Source organism: Apteryx rowi, unplaced genomic scaffold (assembly GCF_003343035.1).
Source record: "Apteryx rowi isolate R43461 unplaced genomic scaffold, aptRow1 scaffold_191, whole genome shotgun sequence".
NCBI lineage: Eukaryota > Metazoa > Chordata > Aves > Apterygiformes > Apterygidae > Apteryx > Apteryx rowi.
The window spans coordinates 473,213-494,628 of NW_020448208.1; the positions used below are offsets into that span (position 1 = coordinate 473,213).

The window sequence follows — 21,416 nt, forward strand, 5'->3', positions numbered from 1 at the left end:
TGAATGCTTTTCTAGAAGAATATTACTATCTCTGTAGCATAACTTATTTGTTCAAGCCACATTTTAAGCACTTAGTTTTGTAGCAAAACAATGGAAAAACCACAGACACCCAGTAGTATTGGACAGTAGTATTAGCACTGAAAGAGCATCGTTAATATATTAACTACTGTCTATTTTGCCTCTCAGCAGACTGGTTTGATTACATCAGTTAGCACATGTGGCAGGACAAGCCTGCACTTATTCTTTGACACTGGCAGTTGAATAACAACTATTCCAACAACACTGTTAAAAGTCTCTTGAGAAACTGTAATAAAACCCAAAGTTAGAAACAGAAACCCCAATCCAAATAACCAGACACTTTAGTACTTGGATAAGGCAGCAGTACAGTCTGATTTAGCACCATGGTATCCAGCTATTGATGCAGCAATCAAACTACAGTTTTGAAGAGTACAGCAACTCAGGCCCTGAATTTACACTTTGTTACTTTACTAATAACCCTTCACTAAACATCATTTGAGATTTAATAATCTCAAAGCCACCTTCTAAAGAAAACTGCAATTCTTAAGTCCTCAAAGAGGATGGATAAACATAACTGCCACAGTAATTAGACCAAATGTCTGCACTGCTCAGCACCCTGTCTCAGACAGGGACCGTTAGTTAAAAGCTTAGGAAAGAATATGAGAACTCAGCCTTATAATAAAGGGATACTTTTTTCTGAGATGTTCTTCCAGCCTCTTAAGAGTTTCTAAGGGACCCAGTTTGCAGCAAAGGTCTGTACAGGTCCAGCCATCAAGTCTGTCAGTCTAGGCATTTCACATACTGCAGATTTGAATTCTTCACATTTTTGAAGTTAATTATTGCCTAATCCAAGCTGAAAGTGAGCTCAAATACTACTTTTCTGCCTATTCTGAATGGATATCAAAATTTCCATACCACTAAGGAGTGAGGTGTACTTCTTGTACTTACTTTTATTTCCCATTTTCTCACTGTTCTCACACTATGAAGTGGCTATCCTTTTCAGTTCAGAAGTCTACTTTGAGATGTTAACTGTGTATCTGCCTTCGGTTTGTGATTTATAAACTTTCCARGATAATTAGTAATACTGCAAACAATTCTTCAGTTGAGGCTGCAAAGCCAAGCAATCTAAGACTGGGGAATACCTGAACTAGGTTATCTGTGATAACTCAATTCCAGCTTTACTGTGTGTTGTGACATACTAAGAAACATGGCTACTCATTCCTTTTCTCTACGGGATCCAAGATTCATTCACTGACCAARCCCATAGTATTTTGGGAACATGATAGGGATGAGTAATGAAGGAAGCATGTTTGCAGGGCCAGAAATTTCCACTTCCAATGAGAGTATTTAGTAAAGGAGCACAAGGTTGCACAGGTCCAGTCACAGCTTCTCCTGTGGAGTTCCTGCTAGGATTCCTCTGCCTGTTCTGGCAGGGCCTAGAGCAGCCTGAGCTGACCTGACTCAGCTTTACAAGAGCATGTCCAGTGTGAAGGGTAATCTTAGCATTTAATCTACATCCAGAATGTCTCCAGTGGGAAAAAATACAACTTGTGCATACTCACAACAGCTGTGAATCTGGCCAAATTTAAATAGATAGTAGGAAGCTTTTCTAACAATCATTGTGTAATTTCCATCCTTCTAACTCTTAAAGAGCAATTTCAGCATGCTTAATTGCTTATTTATTATGAACATAAAATGACAGAAACAAAGAAACAGCAGAGTGATGCATACAGTCAAGCAAACTGACAATTGCAGAAGCATAGCATCATAAAAAGGAAAAAAGCTCAGGTAAAACTTTGGGGTGGTGTGAGCTATGAAGATGCCAGCTGGAGGAATGCAGAAGAGCAAAGTTGTCATCTCTTGACTCTCATATTTAAGTAAGAAGAATTTCATATTTCTAACTAGACAAAATACCTGATTATATCTTCAATTTTACCTCCTAATAGAAGTTAAATGTGATTTCCTGACGTAGGCACTTGGGTCAAAAAAGGCTACATTTATGCCCTGTATTGAAAGTAGTACCTAAAACACCACATTCCATGTACTAATTAGTATACAAAATTTACGGTTCAAATAATAACAGTGGAAAAACCATTATCTCCGTTTTACGGACAGAAACTGAGGCAGAGACAGAAAATACTTTGAGCAAAATCAAATGTAATGCTGTGGCAGAGCCCGAAAATGCCTATTAGCAACCTAATATTACACTTCCACAAGTGTTTTAATCAAGAGTCATTATTAATCAGTTTAAGAGAGCCTTAAAGAAAAAAAGATAATGAAAGTATTTTAAATAGTATTTTAAAGCAAACCCTTTTCTAAACAAAAATAGCCTAATCATGACTAGTGTCTTTATTCTTATTTAAAGAAAGAAGTCTAAAAAATTTCTTTATTTTTTACTTACTTCTTCCATTAGTTTTTCATTTGGTGATCCTGAACACAGACAGACCAGGTAGGTTTGCTTGAAATTGCCTTTTGCACTTATTTCTGGATGGTCAGAGCACAATTTTGCCAGGGCAGTAGCTTGCGTTAATTGCTTTGTTTTCATTAGGTGCTTAATACGCATATCCAGCAGGACAGGGCCTTCAAACACTAAAAATTCATTCACTTCAAAGAAAAACAAGCCAAAATATTATGTACTCATTTTGCAGAGGGTTACAGAATTAACAGATGACATTTACTCATTCAAGGTTAACTCATAAAATTTATACAAATCAAAAAAGGTAGAAAAGGTATAAAGCATAGAGGGTAAAAAGAGTCTTTGAGAAGTGTACTTGTGTTTTATCAGKACTCCTTGCTACAGGAGACCTTCTATCTACTTCCTGGTTTTCATTCATTCCAATTTCTTTGCAAAATAGCTGTGCACAAAACTGAGATTTACAGAGCAAATAAACATTAAAATGTTTAGATACTATTTAATTACAGTTCTATAAAAAGACGTATAACACAAAGCCACTATTCCTACATCCTTCTTTAGGTTTTTTTGCTATGCCTTTGGTAACAGTTGCCTTTTAAAGACCTTGCCATGGAAAGATGAATGCGACAAGTGTAGATATAGCTAAACTTCTTTGTTTTGGTATTAAATATTCAGTATTATGCATTCATATAGTGCAGTCAAATTCCTTTAAAAGTTCTTCAACTGAAGTAAATGTTCTCACAAAAAGAGGCTTGTCTCATATACCTTTGACTGTGTATAGTTCAAAACTCAAAGACACAGGAATGGCTATATTTTGTTCAACTGCATTCTGTAGATATGCTGCTACAAGTGTTAAAACTCTGCTGTCTAGTCTAACATCCCAACACTAGGTACTTCAGTGGAAAACATAAGAGTCCTACAGAAAAGGCAAGCACAGCTTAACATTTCCACTTCTATGTACACATCTCAGAGGTCTCACCCAGATCTTCAGGATTAAAGTTACTTCAGTTATGAAGCATGAGGTTTAGTACTATCTCCAAAATATTTACAGTTAATTATTTAAACTAGATAGACACTGAGTGAATCACTTTTGTTTAATCCTTTTGACATCAACTGCTCCCTGTGACAACCATTTCCACAAGCGAGTTTTACATTGCGTGAAAAATCTTTGTTGGTTTTTCCAGATCTTAATTTCATGAAACATTGCCTCATTTTTTAAACCCAAGAGAAATTTCTACTGCTTTCCTTCTCTACCTTCTCTCTGCCATTCTTTCGTGTAAACAACAGACTCATGATATCCTTTCAGCCTTACAGTAAAATCTTGCTCTTTTTTTAAAGGAGATTTTTTTCCAGCTCTTCACTATTCTAATCACCCTTCCTGAAACCTTCTGGGGACTTGCAGTTCTCACTTTTTGATATACCTTGGTAGAAACAGTCATTATATTCTTCTGCATTTACTCGCACTGAATTTCATTTAGATCATGATGCCCGTTCACCTATTTTGTATTTCCTTGACTTTCAAAGTCCTGTTTGGTCTTGATGAAATAATTAAGTAATTTCATCATCTGTAAAATTAATTACCTCAGTCTAGTATCTGGAACATTAGTATACTGAACATGAGGTTTATTGAAAGGGGAAAAAAAAGATCATTTCATTTTTTTCTTTGCTTCCCTTCACCCCAGTTCATTTTTGATTCATGACTGTCTTTCATTTTATCTCATGATTTCTCCTTCTGTAACTATTTATGCAGGATATTACTAAAAGACTATTCCACAATCTAAATTAGGTCAGCCGTTTTCTTTTTTATCATTTTAGCACACAGAATTTTAGGATAGAAAATACTGCCTTTTGCAGAAAGCAGGCCTGTTAGAACCCATCAGTATCTTTCATGCATTTTAAGATTTATGGTTCAATTATCATTTCAACCAACTTGCTGGTTATTTGTCCAATATAGTGCACTCTTGTGCACTATTACAATGATCCTCCACAGCTCACTGATGTATAAGAACATTCACTCAAATAAGAGGTCTTTCTTCCTCTCTCCATGTCGATGGGGCCATAACCAGTTTTTTATTCACATAGGAACAAAGGAAAACCACAGCGCACTAACAGACACTTGGTAGATGGTAACCGTTTTTTATAGGACATCTTCCTTTTAAGTAGCAGAAATGTTCRTTCAGCATCTTTTCCAGTATCTTACCAAAAACATTTGTACTCTTTTCAACCCACAAATGACCCAGTCATTAATTACATTTAACAGTTTTAGCCTTGCTTTTCTACCTACCAGCTACCCGTAATCCTTTCACCCACAGTGTTTACTCTCTCAGCTAGTGTGCATGGAACAACATTGGAACATTTTACTGTATTTCTGTAATATGATACAGGAAGACCTTAGATTTTAAGCTATATTGGTAACCTATGAGATTTTACTCTGATTTAATATTACAATTACTACATTTAATATTTTAGAGACATTGTTCTATCTACAAGTTCTCAGTAATCCTTTCCTTTGGTGTTTACTGCTTTAGTAGCCTACCTTAGATAATCATCAGAACATTTTCTGTTATCTCCTCATTAAGATATAGAAAGACCTCAGGGTTAAAGCTACACATTAGCTTGTAAGTCYTTATTCTAATCCAAGTGATTACACTCACTACAGTTAATATTTGAAAGCTCACTCAAAATACAAGTTTTAATTACATTTCATAATTGAACTATATAGTATATTTTAAGACAAAAAATGGCGCCAAGATTGAGCAAACAAGTCCATTATGTATGTATGTATGGGAAATCTTTAGGATAAGGTTGTTTCTGTATGTTTTTACTTTTTATAAATGTATTTTATAATTTGATGTCTATTAAAAAAGTTATTGCAGACAAATTCTTACTTAGTTTACCATAACAAATATAACTTCATAAAAACACCTTGAAAATGTACAGCTTTTCAGCACAAGTCAGTTTACCTCTAGGAACACAAAAACTGATGTATTTAATGAGAATGATAGTTAGTCAATAGCCTGATTCTTTGAAGAACTATTAAATGCAGTTTTTGTGCAAAGTGCCACCATTCATTAAGATTCACCAACTACTCCATGTGCAAAATTCATACAAAATTTTTGAACTAATACAAGAGAAATAAAAGGTTAGCAGATGCCTTATGACAGATTGTACTAAGATCTGGTAACTCAGTGGAATAACCTGGGAAATACTGGAATACAKTTCTCTGTAGTTCTAGTCTTTTAGATTCAGATTCCCCATTATTCCCTTAAATCCCACAGTTTGAGTCTTAGGTCATATTACCAAGTGACTCCATATCAAGTCAGCAAGAATTACTATGAACTTTTATTACAGGTAACGCTTATAGCATACATGGATTAAAAACAGAAAAGGTAATCCTTAGATTAGTAGCACACATGAGCATGAATAAGCTGTGAGCAAGTCTGGTAGTAAGATCTTTAAGGTGGACAGTCCACTTGTATGTTATACTTTGGCTGACTGGAGGCCTTGTAGAGCACAAAGCAAAGAATTTTTGCCTTAGTCAAAGAACTCATAATCCTACTACTCTACCCTTTGCCAATTCTTGGGTAGGTATAGTTTAATGTACCACAGACCTTTATTTCCTCTCAACCTTACTCTGACCAAGGAGGATGGAGGTAGGAGGTGAATGTACATGTGGACTATCCATCTCAAAGAACTTCAGTTACTAGTAAGTAACCTCTTTATTCATCTTCAAGTGTTAGTCCACATGTGCGTTCACACTGTGGGTGACTCTGAACTGTACTCAATACTTTCATATTTACCTGGAGCTGGGTCTCAGAATCCTTCATGCAAACAACATCTCAGCACAATTCTGCTGAATACAGCACCAAATCCTGGATGCTTCTACGATGGCATACTGTCTGGTGAAAGGGCAAAAGAAGTTCCAGGTGGCTGCTTTGCATATACCCAGAATGAAAACACTTTTAAGCGAGGCTGCTGGTATCATCTGACCTCTGGTGGATGGTGCTCTAATTAAAATACTTCCAAGGTGGCTATTTAAGTTCAAACCTGTCTGTTATCCACCTTGATGATCTCTGAATAGTGATAGCTGTATCTCTGAACATCTCTTCAAAGAGACATACTCAGGAGACTGTCCACTACATTCAAACCTATGAAAAATTCAAGAACTTTGTTCTGAGTTTAAATCTCTAAAGGCAATCAGAATCAGATTTAAAAGAAAATAAGTATTCCRGCTTTTTGTAGGATTGTCTCACATCCTCTTCCTCCACACAGTTCTTCCACTCCCCCTCAGTACAACCTGAGTAGGTATCAGCTACAGCATAGGCTTAGGTTTTGGAGGATTTCACCATCGCTGCAAGGAAATGACAATCTCCAGGATGGAAAAACAGATTCATGGTGAAGAGCACAAGCCATGCTGACAGAAACTGAAGGTAGAAGTGCAAAAGTATACCATGTTACCATGGTACAGGCTATTGCATATCCCAAAACACTTAGGCTTACTTTAATTTTCAGTCTTAGGGGCACTAAGCAATGAGGCTGACCAGGTTTGCCACACAGCTTCAAGAATGGTAAATTCTGGGTGTCAGTGAATTCAGATTACCTACGTCAGTGCTGACCTCAAACTAAGATATCTAGTACTTCAAGCAGAAGGCCAAATAAGACAAAAGGCCTGCTGTAATTTGAAGAATTAAGACATGGTCTTACTAAGGTTTCCTCCCCTAACCAATCAATGAAGCAGGGAAACATGGAAAATTCTTCTTTCTTTACAAGCTATAGCTGTTCATCAGTGTTCTGACTGCAATCTCAGGGAAAAAATAGCCATGCAGCTGGAACCCGAAGTAGTAGCAGGACCAATCAACACAAAAATGCAATGCAGTATCTGACAGCAATGTGAAAACAGGTGCTGAGTGCTAAGGCATGGGAATTGTTTACTTTCGGATCAATCAATAACCATGGCTGATACTGCCATCTTGAATTTAATGATGTGGATGAGATACTCTGTTTTCAAATGTCTAGGACATCTTTCCAACTTCTTTCTGCTTTGGTAATGGGACTGGTTGTTCCCACTATCTGAGATCCATGCAAACTGGTTTGCTGGTACTCCAGAGCAAAGAATTTGTTACCAACGTATTCATAATGGATCTATGAAAAGTTATATGAGAAGGTTGATACTTTGCTATCAACCTTTGCTTCATGACCCAACTGGATCATGTAACTTTGGGTGATCTCTTAAGTCCAAAATGTCCATGATGCTATATAACCAAAACTCAAAATCTTTAAGGACACAGGAGACACAGGTTTAGTTGGAAAAAGGAGAAGAAAATTCACAAGAACAAAGTAGTTTGCAGCTCCTGAGCACACGTTTAAGGATCCTGTCTAGGAACCAGGATCTGAATCAAGAAGTTGCAGGCCCAGTCACATAACTGTTGCAGGTCCCATTGGGTAAAGACATGGGCAAAGAGCAACAGAACTAATAAATAATAAGATCTGTGTCAAACTGGGGGAAAAACTCCTCTTTTTCTTACTGAAACTGCTCTGAGGGAGCAGAAGATCATGTAGGCATTCTTCAAATGAATGTAGATTCATGACACAGTACAAAACAGATTCAGAAAATCCAAAGGTGAAGTATGCACAACTGTTAGCATCTGTCAGGAAATCTCTCAGATGGCAGCCTACAGGAGTGCTAGCAGCTCTCAGTGTCTACCTAGAAGGCTTATAAATGACATCTGAAGATCTTGCTGGCAATTCGGTTTCTGCAAATAAACTCTCTTTACATTCACCAGTCATGAATTACCAAAAAAAATATATCCCTCCACTCATTAGGAATCAAAGCTCATAATTATGTGGCAATTAAACTTAGCAATACTGAAAAATAAAATATGCTTATCCAAAGAGTCAAATCTCTTTTCCTCATTTTTTGCTTTTGTAGTGATGGAGATGAAAGAAGAACTAAGAAAGAAAGAAAGGCATGAGATAAAGAGTACTAATTCATGGAAGACCTTCAGTAACCTGTTACCAGAATAGGTAAACAAGACATTTGAAATCAACTTGGTATACTTGGAGAGGGAAAGTGCAAGGACTGAAAGGGACTTTGGGGAGGGGTGGGAAGAATGTGAGGGGGAGGAGAAAAGAGTTTATTTGGATAGCAAATTGACCGCTTATTATCTGGAGGGAAAAAAAAGGGGCGGGGGGAAAGCACAGTGAAGCTGATGATAGAAGTTATGCACCCAAAATCCCATTTCCAGGCTAATCCTCCATAACCAGAAAGACTAATATTGGCTGAGGTTGTAGGAATAAACAGAACTCAAGATGACAGTGCTGACATTCCACTTGTGGGGAGAGAAAGATTGATTTTCTTCAGAAACAAGTTTGTGGCGTATTAGTATTAAAACAGTTCTCAAAGATGAGATTCTCTTTTATTCTGTGACACCTGCTGCACAGAATCTGATAACTTAAGTCAGATTTCTTAACCTCCACTGTCAGAGAGAGACTAATAGCAAGGGCATTGCCAATGTTTGGCTAGATATTAGGACTCAAATAGGTGACAAATCAAGTGGCTTGAGAATATTTCCAGTGTGAAAGGATTTTATATGTGTATATACATAAACACATACATACATATATGTGTATAGATTTGTGTGTGGGTACATATATAAGCAAAGATTTCATAGCACTGTATGAACATCCTGTAGTAATGCAACAGCATCCATCATCATCAAAGAAATCAGTGACAGGCATGCTGTCCTTGTCAGTGCTCCAAACATCTACGAGTATTTCCTCTATTTTTTTTTTGAGCTCCTTAGTTCATGAATCCTGACCTACTGACATTCATCAGAAAATTGAGCTGCGCCCAATGGAGCCAGGAGTAAGGAAAACTGCACTTACTGACTGGGTGCTCAGAGAACAGTCTCCCTAATATCTTAGGAAATGGGTACTTCCTGCTCATATTTTAGGTGAAACCCATACAACAATCCATTCTCAACGCTGGGACAGGGAAAGAATAGTCCAGTATAGACAAGCCAGCATTTGCTGAAGGACAATAATCAGAAACCAAACCAACTGTGTTGTGTGGTCAGTGAAATTGAACTGGTCTCTTTCAATATGTTCAAGGTTCGAATAATTTGAAAATAAAACAATTTAAAAGGATCTGTCTCTGAAATGAAATAGACACCTAGTTGTGCTTCCTGCAGGAGATGCAAAAAGACAAAGTGACTTTCAGGAGCCAACAACAGAGGCCTTCAAGAAGAGAGAGTCACTGACCCAATGTTCAGCAGATATCCAGTTGTATCAAAGATTCTGTATAGGCTGTATAGGTTATAATCGATTTGGTTCTGTTCTAAAGAAAACTGCCAAGACAGGAATAAAATAAAGATGAAGAAATAACTGAAAAAATAGTCAACAAAAAACTCAGAGCATGGTGCAAGGTAAAAATATCTCCAGTCTCAACTGTTTCAACCCCAACAGACGAACACTACACTAATCATTACTAAAAGACTGAATTGATCAAATTTGACAAATGACAACCACCCAGTGCAACAAGCTGACTACTTAAATAGTTGGGAACTTCTGTAACAGCAAATGGTAAAGGCAACACTAAAAACAAAATCAAAATCCTTTAAGCAAAGTTTACAAATATTCTGAAGTATATGAGAGTTAATGTTGCARCCTGCTGAGAGACAGACATTCACTGAAAGAGGGCTACAGTAAGAGCCTGTGGGAGTGATGGATTACAGACAAGAAAGCAAGCTCTCTGGGCTTTGTAATTTTGGTGTTATTAAAATATTCTACAAATTAGCAAGATGATGACAGAAAACAATGCAACATTACAGAGGATAGCACTGGCTAGAGAACAGCTTATCAACTAAGTAAAAAAATATGGAAATGTAATATGAAAATCCTGTCATTGATACAAAGAAAAAAAAAAACCCTATCCAGAGGAAGGAAAAAACCCCAGCCAAATGATTCACGTTAGTTGAATAGATGAGAATATAGTATAAAATTGAAAGTGATGGAAGGCTATGACTAACAATCTCCAAACTGGAAACATCTCCTAAGCCACCAACCTGGACTCTAAAGTTGAACAGAATAAGGTTACAATGAGAAAATCCCGAATATACTGACAGTTCCCTCTTTTGTTAAAGAGAATGCTCATCCTTCCTCAAAAAGATGAACACTTCTTTGTGTGGTCCTCTCTTCTAAGAGTTAGGCAGCAAGCTATAGCAGTTCTAATACATAGAAACATTTTGTTTTTCTGTTAACAGMATCAATTCTTCCCTTAAAGTGCCCCAGTAACTATATGGGGTCAGCACTGGTCCCAGTGAGATTAACGAAGAACACCTAGGGAGCTAACTCCTTGAAAATTAGTTAAACTAAGTACCAGAAGTAAAATTAGATCCAGGCTTGTTGCATCTCAAAAGTATGAAAACTATTGGTACAGATGTCAAAAGTGGTTTGCCCATTGCCATTGTTACCTGGATGAGGGGGCATACGTGGCTTCCGGTGAAGTCAGAAAAACTCACCGGCACCAAGCACACCAATATTGGTGGCTTCATTATCAATATTCCAGCAAACAGCACACTCAGTCAAGGCACTGGTCAGTGCCTTTAGCAGTCTCTTCCTCCTGAATATTAAGTAAACTGGCACTTGGCAAAAGTGGTAGCTCTACTTTTGAAAACATTTTATCAGGATGTGTAATCTTGTGCAACTTAGAAAAGTAGCATTTTTTACCCTTAAGACAAGTAATAACTGTAACAGGAGTCACTTGTAAGAGCTGTCACTACAAGGCAGAAGCATCTTTGAGTAAACAACATTCAGGACTAAAAGCAATCCTGAACTGTCAATAAAAGATGCTATCGGAAAACACAGACAAAATGCATAGTCATGATGACCAGATTCCCAAGGAAGTTCTAAATAAACTAAAACATAAGGCAACCAAAATATTAATTCAACCTCTCTCTTAGAAGTACCTTAATGTTAAGAGGACTAAAAGGCAGCAGATATGAAGCTAAATTAGAAACAGTATTCAGGGGGATTCTGAGAACTGCATATTAATAAATCCGATGTCTGTATTACACAGAATCACACAGAATCACAGAATGGTTGAGGTTGGAAGGGACCTCTGCAGATCATCTAGTCCAACCCCCCCTGCTCAAGCAGGATCACCTAGAGCACGTTGCACAGGATCGCGTCCAGGCGACTTTTGAATATCTCCAGAGAAGGAGACTCCACAACCTCTCGGGGCAACCTGTTCCAGGGCTCTGTCACCCTCACAGTGAAGAAGTATTTCCTCATGTTCAGATGGAACTGCCTGTGTTTCAGTTTGTGCCTGTTGCCTCGCGTCCTGTCACTGGGCACCACTGAAAAGAGTCTGGCTCCATCCTCTTGACACCATCGCTTAAGATACTTGTACACATTAATAAGATCTCCTCTCAGCCTCCTCTTCTCTAGGCTAAACAGGCCCAGCTCTCTCAGCCTTTCCTCATAAGAGAGATGTTCCAGTCCCCTCATCATCTTTGTAGCCCTTCGCTGGACTTGCTCCAGTAGTGCCACATCCCTCTTGTACTGGGGAGYCCAGAACTGGACGCAGYACTCCAGATGTGGCCTCCCCAGGGCTGAGTAGAGAGGGAGAATCACCTCCCTCGACCTGCTGGCAACACTCTTCCTGATGCACCCCAGGATACCATTGGCCTTCTTGGCCACAAGGGCACGTTGCTGCCTCATGCTTAACTTCATGTCCACCAGCACTCCCAGGTCCTCCTTAGATACACAAAAAATTATTAAAAGAAGTGTCAAAATGCAAATCTTGCAGAAGAGTAAGCATGACTTTTGCAAAAAAAAAAAAAAGTATTACACATTTATTGGACTCATCTGAGGGAGTTATGAGAATGTGGATAAGGGAGATGCAATTAATTTTCTAAAGGCCTTAAATGAAGTCCCTCAAAAGCTCTTAAAGATACCAAGCTATCTTGGTATTAGAAAGATGACCCATATATGGATAAAAATCAGTTAAAAAAGAAGGAAAAAGGAAAATAAAGTCTCAGTAGGTTCCCTGAGGACCTGTACTAGGACTCTTCCATCCAGCTTTTTTATAAATATTTGGAAAAGGGGTAGAGAACAAGGTGACAAAACATATTGATAAAGCAGGGTAGTTCAAAAAAAAAAAAAAAAAAAAAAAGCCAATTGTAAAGGACTGAAGAGGACTTCACACCATAAAGTGACATAACAGATGAAATTCAAAGGTTGATAAAAATCCAAAAATTATGTTCATGGGAAAAACAACACAATCCTAACTTTATATGCACAAAAACAGGCTGTGAAATACTACTCGGGAGGCAAATTGGGACTATAACAGACAATTTTAAGAAAACACTGGTTCAATACTCAGTCAAAAAGTCTAATGTTAGGAAATATTATGAAAGGAGTATAGAATAAAGTGGAAAATGAGTACATCTACATGTTGACTGCTGAATAAGCCTTTGGTTCCCCATATCAGAAATGGGACAGGAAAGCTAGAAGAAGGTATGGAAAATCTTTGTGTGAGGAACAGTTAAACAGACTAAAGACACTACAGAAGAGACAAACGTAGGGATATGATAGCAGTCTAATGAATCATGCCTTACCGAGAAGATGCATTCATTAGAARACGGGAGTAATAATTCTCTTTTTAATAAGCAGAGGGCATCAAACAAAATAAGTAGGCATGAGGCTAAAAGGAGGTAGACAGTAAGAGGAACTACTTTACTTGATGTAAAAACTGTGGAACTCACTGCCACAGATGCTTAGATGTGACAGCTCATATAGATTCAAAAACCAATTAGACATCCTCACATAAGAAAAAAATCTGCCAAGGCCTGTTAACACAAGGACATCAGTTCTGAACTGCAGATCATTAGTAGATGAAATAATACACCAGGAAAATATCACTGTACACCTGTGCTGCTCACATACTCTTCCCCATGCAACTGCTGTTAGCCATTCTCAGAACTCTGATCTAAATGAATCTTCGGTAATGATCCTATTTGCATTTCACAGTTGAGTAAATGCCACACTAATATATTTTTTAAATATATATCTTTTATTTTTTGTTTTACGTTAAATATTTTTTGTAAGTCCTTACTGAATCTCATCTTATCATAAAAAAGCCTGTATGTCATCTCCCTTTGCAGGGCTTATAAAGAAAATGACAAAATATCTCCAGTTATGATTATGTTTTATGCGAATTACTAACATTAAATTATTTGTATATTCTTAGGAACACACTATTTTAATAATTAAGAAAACTCTACAGGTATATTTTATTTATATACTTTATAAATTTATCACATAAAATATATTTAACATAATATTCTTATCTATCATAATAATATTTCAATATATGATCATAATGAGGCATATTTTTCCCATACATTGTTTTAAATTTTACCTTTATCTGGATCCAACTGTTCCTGGGAAAGAATACCACACAACACTGGGCTGTTCCACACTCCCTTCTCTTGAGTAAGTGTAGTTAAAATATGCAGTTCCCGGCTGCCATTTTCCATCAAGTTTTTATGAGCCACCTGAAGGATACATTTTATAAAACAAAGTATGGTAAAAAAACAACAGAAAATTGTAAGAACATATGATCTTTATACCTTATGTCAAGATAGAATAACCCASATGAAGAGTAAAATGTACATCAAAAACACCTTGATGTTCAGTCTGTATAGGTGTTATCTCTGCCTCTGCTTCCAGAGATGTAGGCAAAGAAACCACAAAGATTGAGTGTCCCAAACCTTGAGATTTATTAATTGAGCCATTTCTTAAACTTCTGAAACTGAATTTTGAAATAAGCCTCCCTTTTAAAATGAAGGATGAGAAAAGACTGTGGTCCACATAATGGGCTGACACCAGCAGACTAAACTCTTACTAAAGGCAAAAGATTTAAGCTGTAACAGCTCACCTGATCGTTATATGCAACTATGATGAAGGCAGACAGAAGTCTCCAAATCAGTTAAAATAATTTCCACTGCACTTAGAAACCAAGATAGTTTCTGGAAGCAGAGGGATGTTTGGAAGCAAACTAATTACCTTGAAAATTCTGTTGCTTAAATAGTAATCCACAACTAACACTGGCCCTGAAAAAAGGAAGGGATCATCTAAGTCTCTTCACTTTTTTTTTTTGTACTCTTGCATTTGCCCTGAAGGATGTGGAACCTCCCAGCACAAAGCACATCTCTTCAGAGTTAATTTATAACAGGCAGTTRCTAGTAAAAATTTACTCTAAAAATCACCCCTGGATTTTCATACACTTAACGTAGGCTGAGAATACTTAGGCAATTGTATCTGGTCTTCTTCAGTTATTCCTCCCCACTGTGCACACACACTTTTTTTTTTTTTTTTTTAAACTCTAGGCAGGACCTCACACTACATTATTTCTGATAAATACTGAGGAACAGAACTTGTTCCGCATCCTTCTCTAAAGCGGAACACTAATCCTTAACCTATTAGTGCCCTCTGGGAGATCCTGCAGTACCAAAAGTTGTTTTCATTCATATTTAACCTCCAACGTACAAACAGTAAATATCAAAGAATGACTCATACGATATTATTTCATTTCTAACAGTATTAATAGACAACTATTTTTAAAAACATTAGCTTATTTTCAAGTACCTTAACATATTCCTTCTCCACAGCTGCTATATGACTGCATAGACAAGTGATTTGACCAACAACTTAATTACTTCAGAGTACACAGAATTTCCAGCTGAAGGGCTTGATCTTTATCACTTAGTAGGAAACAAGTCTTTGGATAGACTACATACTTAACATCCCCAAGTTTCCAAACCTTTCGTAAAAGCTGTTAAGTCTTCATTTCATGAAACAAACTCACCTGTACAAAAGCCTGAAATTCTTCCCATTTACTTTCAGGTAAATCAAGAGGCAGACACAGTAGAAGTTCAATACAGCTTCTAGAAGGCAAATGAGAACAGTATTTCAGGCAACTTTTTTTTTTTTTAAGATGTATAATATACAGCTCTTTATTCTAGTATCAAAATAGTAATTTGTTTGAAATCACAAAAAGTCACAAAACAGTTTGTTTCTTTTAAACATATGAAGAAAAGAAATACTAGACACTCTTGCAGAAACTATAAAAGCAAGCTCTCTACAAAACACTAATTCCAACAAAAAAATGGATTTTCCTTTGAAGTCCAACCCTATAGCAGCCTGTGTAATAAACGCACTTTCAGATTGCATGAAGATGAATAGTAGCTCACCATTTCAAAATAGGGATGTTGGCTTGATCCAGAATAGAGGAACCCTTGGAAAGATTGCTTCATTTCCAACAACCAAAGAAAGAATTTCTCAGACACAGCAGTTCACCATGAGGAAAGAAAGTGTTTTCCAGCTTATTTAGAATTTTTATAGATTGTGAACTCAATTGAGAAAGCATTTAGGCAATGGAAAGTTAATGCCATATAAGATTCTTTTTAGGAACTGAAAAACATACTCACAGTGCTAAACGTTCAAGCACAAAGGCTACATTTTCACACTCAGAGGTAAGATAAGGTCGTGCTTTAACATAACTTCGGATAGCCACTGTGTACACCTCTAACAATGGCAGAGGATCTTCTGATGTTTTCCACTTTTCTGCATATTCCAGCAAAGTCTGTATGGAAAGAGGAACAAACAAACCCAAAATTCAAGAATAAATTTAAGTTCTTAATTGTACACTCCTCTCTAATAGACTATCCTTCTTAACAATTCCATCCATCTCCTCAAAGTTAATTATATGTTCCCCAAATGTGCCTTTTTTCCTTAAAATTAGTTGTTTCAGTCTGAAATTAGTTGTTTTAGTCTGAAATTTAACCCACTAAAAATTCTTCTCTGATCATATAAAAATGTTATGACTGACACTTCTCCCCAGTCATATCAGCATATCATGGAGTTTGTGTTCACATTTTCCAAATTTAGAAGCCTGAAGAACATCTCTGGGAACATAAATACTTAGCATTTTTTCTTCAGAAATGCATAATTAAGGGACTGAAAATTCATTTCTTTAGACGCTCATCTCTACAGTTCAGCTTCTAAAGCAAGTAAATTTGAAAGTATTAGTCTCTGTTTTCATTTCTCTACTTTCAGGAACTATTTTACATTTCCTCTCTTTTGCCTTCTTGCCACTACAGGTATCTTCAAGGTATAAACGGTCTGTTTAAACGATCTGCCCTGAAAGGAATATGAACTAARTATTTTAAAGAGAGCATATAAACACCCAGAACACACCAGTCAAAAAGGTGCTTTCCTACTTGATACAGCAATACCTAAAAACAATGATTTAGAAATAAAACTAATTACAGTGATGCATACCCAACTCTGTAGAGATGAAATCACTACCACCAACCAAAGGTACAAAAGGCTCCCATTCATTTCAGTCAGGTCCGGGGGATTCAGATGCAGATACATACATTAAGCAGTAGCTAGGAAGGTTCTCGTGCCAACATGCAGAACATGTCCCTCTGAGAGCTCTGCTCTGAACCCTGGGGCAACTTAACAGCTTGTAAACCAACTCCTACACTGCCAGTTTACAGCCTGTCATATTAAGACTGCCAATTTTGCTGTTTGCTTCTTATGGGAATAACAAGTAGAAAACTCAGAGTAACAGACAGTAGTTTAGGTTGGAAGGGATCTCTGAAATAGCTTGTCCAACATCCTGCTCCAAGTTGGGCCATCAGAAGAAGCTGTTTGAAGTGATGTCCCGTGGAGTTGTGAGTATCTCGAAGGATGGAGATTCCACCACCTCTGTGGTAACCTGTTCCTGTGTTTGACTACCATTGATTGTGATTTTCCCCCCCCTAATATCTAATCCAAATTTCCTGTCTTCAAACTCATGTCCATTGCTGCTTGTCCTGTCATGTGCACCTCCAAGAGTCTGGCTCTGTCTTCTCTATACCCATACACCTGTAAAATGCATGAAGATAGCAATACAATTCCCACCCAAAGCCTTCTCTTCTTAATGCTGAACCCCACTCTCTCAGCCTCTCCTTGTACCTGTGCTCCAAACCCCTAATCATCTTGCTGGCGCCCAACTGCATTCACTTCAGCATGTCAATGCAGTCCCACAASTGCCCAATAAAGGGGAATAAACATTTCCCTCCACCTGCAGGCTACACTCTTGCTGATACAGCTCAGGGTGTCCTTGGCCCTCTTTGCTGCAAGGGCACACTGCTGACTCATGTTCACCTTTTTGTCCACCAGGACAACTGGTTTTTTTTTCTGCAGAGCTGCTCCCCAGYTGGTCAGCTCCCAGCCTCTACTGCTGCATCGGGCTATCACCTCTCACATGCAGGACTTTGCATTTGCCTTAGATGAACTTCATGTCAGCCCATTCCTCCAGGCTGTTGAGGTCCCTCTGAATAGCCCTTGAGCCCTGCCCTTGAGCATACTGACTGTTCCCACCAACCTGGTATCATCTACAAACTCGCTGAGGGTGCACTCGGTCCCTTAATGCAGCTCACTAATAAAGAAGTTGGAGAGTGTCCCAGTATCAGTCCCTAAAGGATGCCACAAATAGTCAGCCACCATCTGGACTTCATACTACTGATCACAAGTCTTTGAGCCCCATGGTCTAGCCACCTTATACTGCCTGGATAAGTTGACTATTTCATGAATTTGTCTATAAGGATACTACCCGAGACCATCTTCAGGGCCTTGCTAAAGTCAGGTAAACAACATCTGCTGCTCTCCCCTCATCCACAGAACCAGCTATTTCATCACAGAAGGCAATCAAGTTGGTCAATGTGAAAGCATTTTACATAGCTCATACTGTCAAGGCCACTTAGCGAAACTTATATTTCTCCTTTTTATTAACTTTAGCTGTAATAAAAACAATTTTGACAATACTGGTTCAATTCCGACAGAGCTTGTTCCAGTCAGGAAAATTAGAATTCTCTCAGAGCCCTCTGGAGAATAAAGCTCCACTACTACAGAATTTCCTCATACACAAACAAAAACCAAAACCAAGTGGTTATAAACTCATTTTAATATGTAATTTTTTATTTTTAATATGCAAATATAACATTCTTAATGAACATGTTATGTCTGGGATATAATGCAACTCAAACTATAAAGTCAGACCTTAAGCAAGTTGTCTCTGGGTTTATGTATTGGAAAATATAAGCAAAAGAATATTAACTCTTCAGGAAGGACAAGACACTCACATTAAAAGACAAGATAAAACTATTTTTATTCCAGTCTTCAACTCTACTAAGTTTAGCATATGTTAAACTGTATACTGCCTCACCTATGATAGTATCTGCACTGAGTTAGCTAGCAGACCTAAGAGTGTACTTAAAATTCTCACATTTGGCCGTGACCAAAATAAACACCCTCAATCAAAATTTCAACCATATTATGCTGAACCAGAAAACTGTTTAATGTGGTTACTCTCAGTCACAATACTGCAGCCAGGTTACAGCACAGACAAAACGCAGACTAAGGGTATCCCAGTCAAGGACATAGCAGGGAAGCAATATGCAGTTTTTGGCAACTAGTTACATTAAAACAGATTTTAGTTTAAAAGGAGGTCTTAACACACACCCAGTTTTTTTAAAAAAAGTTATATACTCCACCTTTCTGCTGCTGTAGAAGACAGCTTCTGCAGCATCTAACGCTCCCTACTGGAACTTTGAATCTGATTGAGATATTGTCTGTTTTACTATAGCAACACGATCCTCTTCTAACAGTAGTAGGAAAGCACCACAGATCATGGTAGAGCAACCAAAGAACAACAAAATTCAGCAGAAGCATGAAAGAAGAGTTGGCAAAGGAGGAGTGGGCAAACAAATGTGTTAACAAACATCTATTTTTGTGTCCTTGGCAATTTTGATCAATATGCTAGAATAATCAGATCAGAACAAAGCAGTCTGCTTCACAGAATCTCAAAAGCAGCTTCAGTGAAAAGCCTCCCTCTTCCCAAATACTCACATAACTAGATGTACTATGATTTCTATTATTGTTTTTGCCATAAATGACATGTTTAAGGATGCCAGAGGTAAAGCAGCAAAGCTGAAGAACAAAACAGTGTATAAAAGTATACCTTACATCCTTCACTCTTTGGGTCAAGCAGCAATTGTTTGAGCAGAACAGCCAACGTTTTCTTCCCCCAGTCTAGCTGATAAAAGTATTCATGTTAAAAGAATGCAAAGGAAAAGCTTTAGCTTTACACGAATGCCACAGTCTTGCACAACAAACCACTTCTCATTAACTTGATGCTGTTCACTTCTTGTTAGGAATACAGCAAAACAATCAGTGCAGCACCTTTCACAGAATAATAGCATATAATATTTTAAATAAAAAACATAATTGCTTAATTCTTTTTCTCTAAAGGATAAACTTTTTTTCTCTTAAGTGCTCAGATGTGACTTTTATTTTTGCACTGGAGAAAACAACACACAATCACTTTTTGTTACAGATCAACATCCCAGCTTTATTAACTTCATACTCGCTTGAAAGAAACAATTCTCCCTCCAAGGTGAAAATATGAAAGCAAGCTGCTGGTGACATTATCAGTAGAAGAGGGATAAACATGGTAATAAAACATTCAGTGTAGTTTACTGTTCATATGGATTCTTAAATAAGACAGGAAAATTCTTTGCATGCGTATGGAATGCTACCTAGCTAAAACAGTGAGTGAGCTTCATCTAATTTGAGATGGATATTTAAAGATAATGTTGTCATCACAAATGACTTTCCCTTTTTGATTAATTTGAAACAATGTACTTCTCATTTTAGACTAAATATTTTTTTTAAAAAAGACAAATAGTAGTTAACATACCAGACCAAGGCAGTAACAAGTTTCATAAATTGCCATTTAGTTTTGTCTAGCTGATTGTCCAAAACCACCAGAGCTGACTTGGTCACCATAAATCTGCCAAAAAGCTTCTGTCAGTAAGATAAGTATATATTTAGGAAGCCGATACATCAAGTCATGAATCCTGTTTAACATCAGAAACACACCAGGTTTATCTGTTAATGACTTAATGTAAATCCCATTTTGAATGCATGGCTCATCTGCCTTTACTCCTGTCCTTTTCAGAAGCCCACATAAAGCAGCAAGATTAATGCAAGTTTTGACATAGCGAAGGACATTTCAAAGTCAGCTACCAAACCAAGACAACACATCCTTCAAGTTGCAAAGTGTTAAGTTGAGCTGGGAAGGGAAGAAAAAAGGGGGTGAGGAAGGAGAAGGAAACGCGGCAATGGGTCATCTTGAGCAGCATGACTAAAGAATTATAAAAAAGGATTCTTGCAAGGACAGAAAGCAACACCTAGAACATGAAGAAGAAACTAACTGCCCCAGTAGAGCCAGCGATTCAGAAAATACGCCATAAAAAGTGTTGGTGGAGACCTATAAAAACTGGGTCAGAAGATCTGTTTTGTGGGGAGCAAACAGAGAGCTTACAAGGAGTTGGYAAGCTGGAAAAGCCCCAAATAGTCAGTACCACAGACTCATCAGAGGGAGGAGACTGAAGACCACAGGCCCAGGAAGGCAGAACCCTAGTGGAATTCTCCCAGGAATTCTCCCAGTGGAATTTCTTTTCTGTAAAAAGAAATTTACAGAAATATCACAGAGTCATATGGTAAGTACCAAAAAGTTGAACTGAGGAGGAATTATAAAAAGCACTTGCTGAACCTATGAAAACCCAGCCAACACTATTCCAATCCAAGTCCAGACTAACAAAGATAAATTGAAACAAATGAAGTTCAATTTTGAAAATATGAGGTTTAGGAGTAGTTAACAAAAAACAAAATAGATACAATCAATAAACTGGCGAATTCTCAGAATCCACCTAACAAAAATTATTTGGTATGTTGGTGAATTGTTACTACTGATAACGCCCTTTAAAAGGAGCATCTACGGATGCAAACACATTGTATAAAGCATACAGAGAGGTTTGCCCTGTAACACAGTGCCACTAATTGCAGCACTAAATAGCACTATTTTTAT

General features: G+C 37.4%; 1 protein-coding gene across 6 annotated transcripts in view; it reads right to left on the bottom strand.

The window, feature by feature from the left end:
• The window catches only part of ZNF292 (zinc finger protein 292), a 34,139-nt gene extending 13,113 nt beyond the window's left edge, over nucleotides 1–21,026 (bottom strand). Inside the window, exons 1-7 of one of the 6 annotated variants that reach the window (XM_026062630.1) lie at nucleotides 20,871–21,026; nucleotides 20,244–20,336; nucleotides 19,506–19,580; nucleotides 15,925–16,079; nucleotides 15,303–15,381; nucleotides 13,854–13,989; nucleotides 2,420–2,622 (exon numbers count right to left, since the gene is read on the bottom strand). In XM_026062630.1, coding sequence (XP_025918415.1) covers nucleotides 2,420–2,622; nucleotides 13,854–13,989; nucleotides 15,303–15,381; nucleotides 15,925–16,079; nucleotides 19,506–19,580; nucleotides 20,244–20,279 — 684 coding nt within the window. In that variant the 5' untranslated portion in view covers nucleotides 20,280–20,336; nucleotides 20,871–21,026. Of the gene's footprint in view, nucleotides 1–2,419; nucleotides 2,623–6,231; nucleotides 8,305–13,050; nucleotides 13,137–13,853; nucleotides 13,990–15,302; nucleotides 15,382–15,687; nucleotides 15,745–15,924; nucleotides 16,080–16,777; nucleotides 16,863–19,505; nucleotides 19,581–20,243; nucleotides 20,337–20,870 lie in introns of those variants that run through there. The other 5 variants (XM_026062631.1, XM_026062632.1, XM_026062635.1 and 2 more) reach the window with 5 other exon arrangements.
• Between the last annotated feature and the right edge of the window lie 390 nt (nucleotides 21,027–21,416).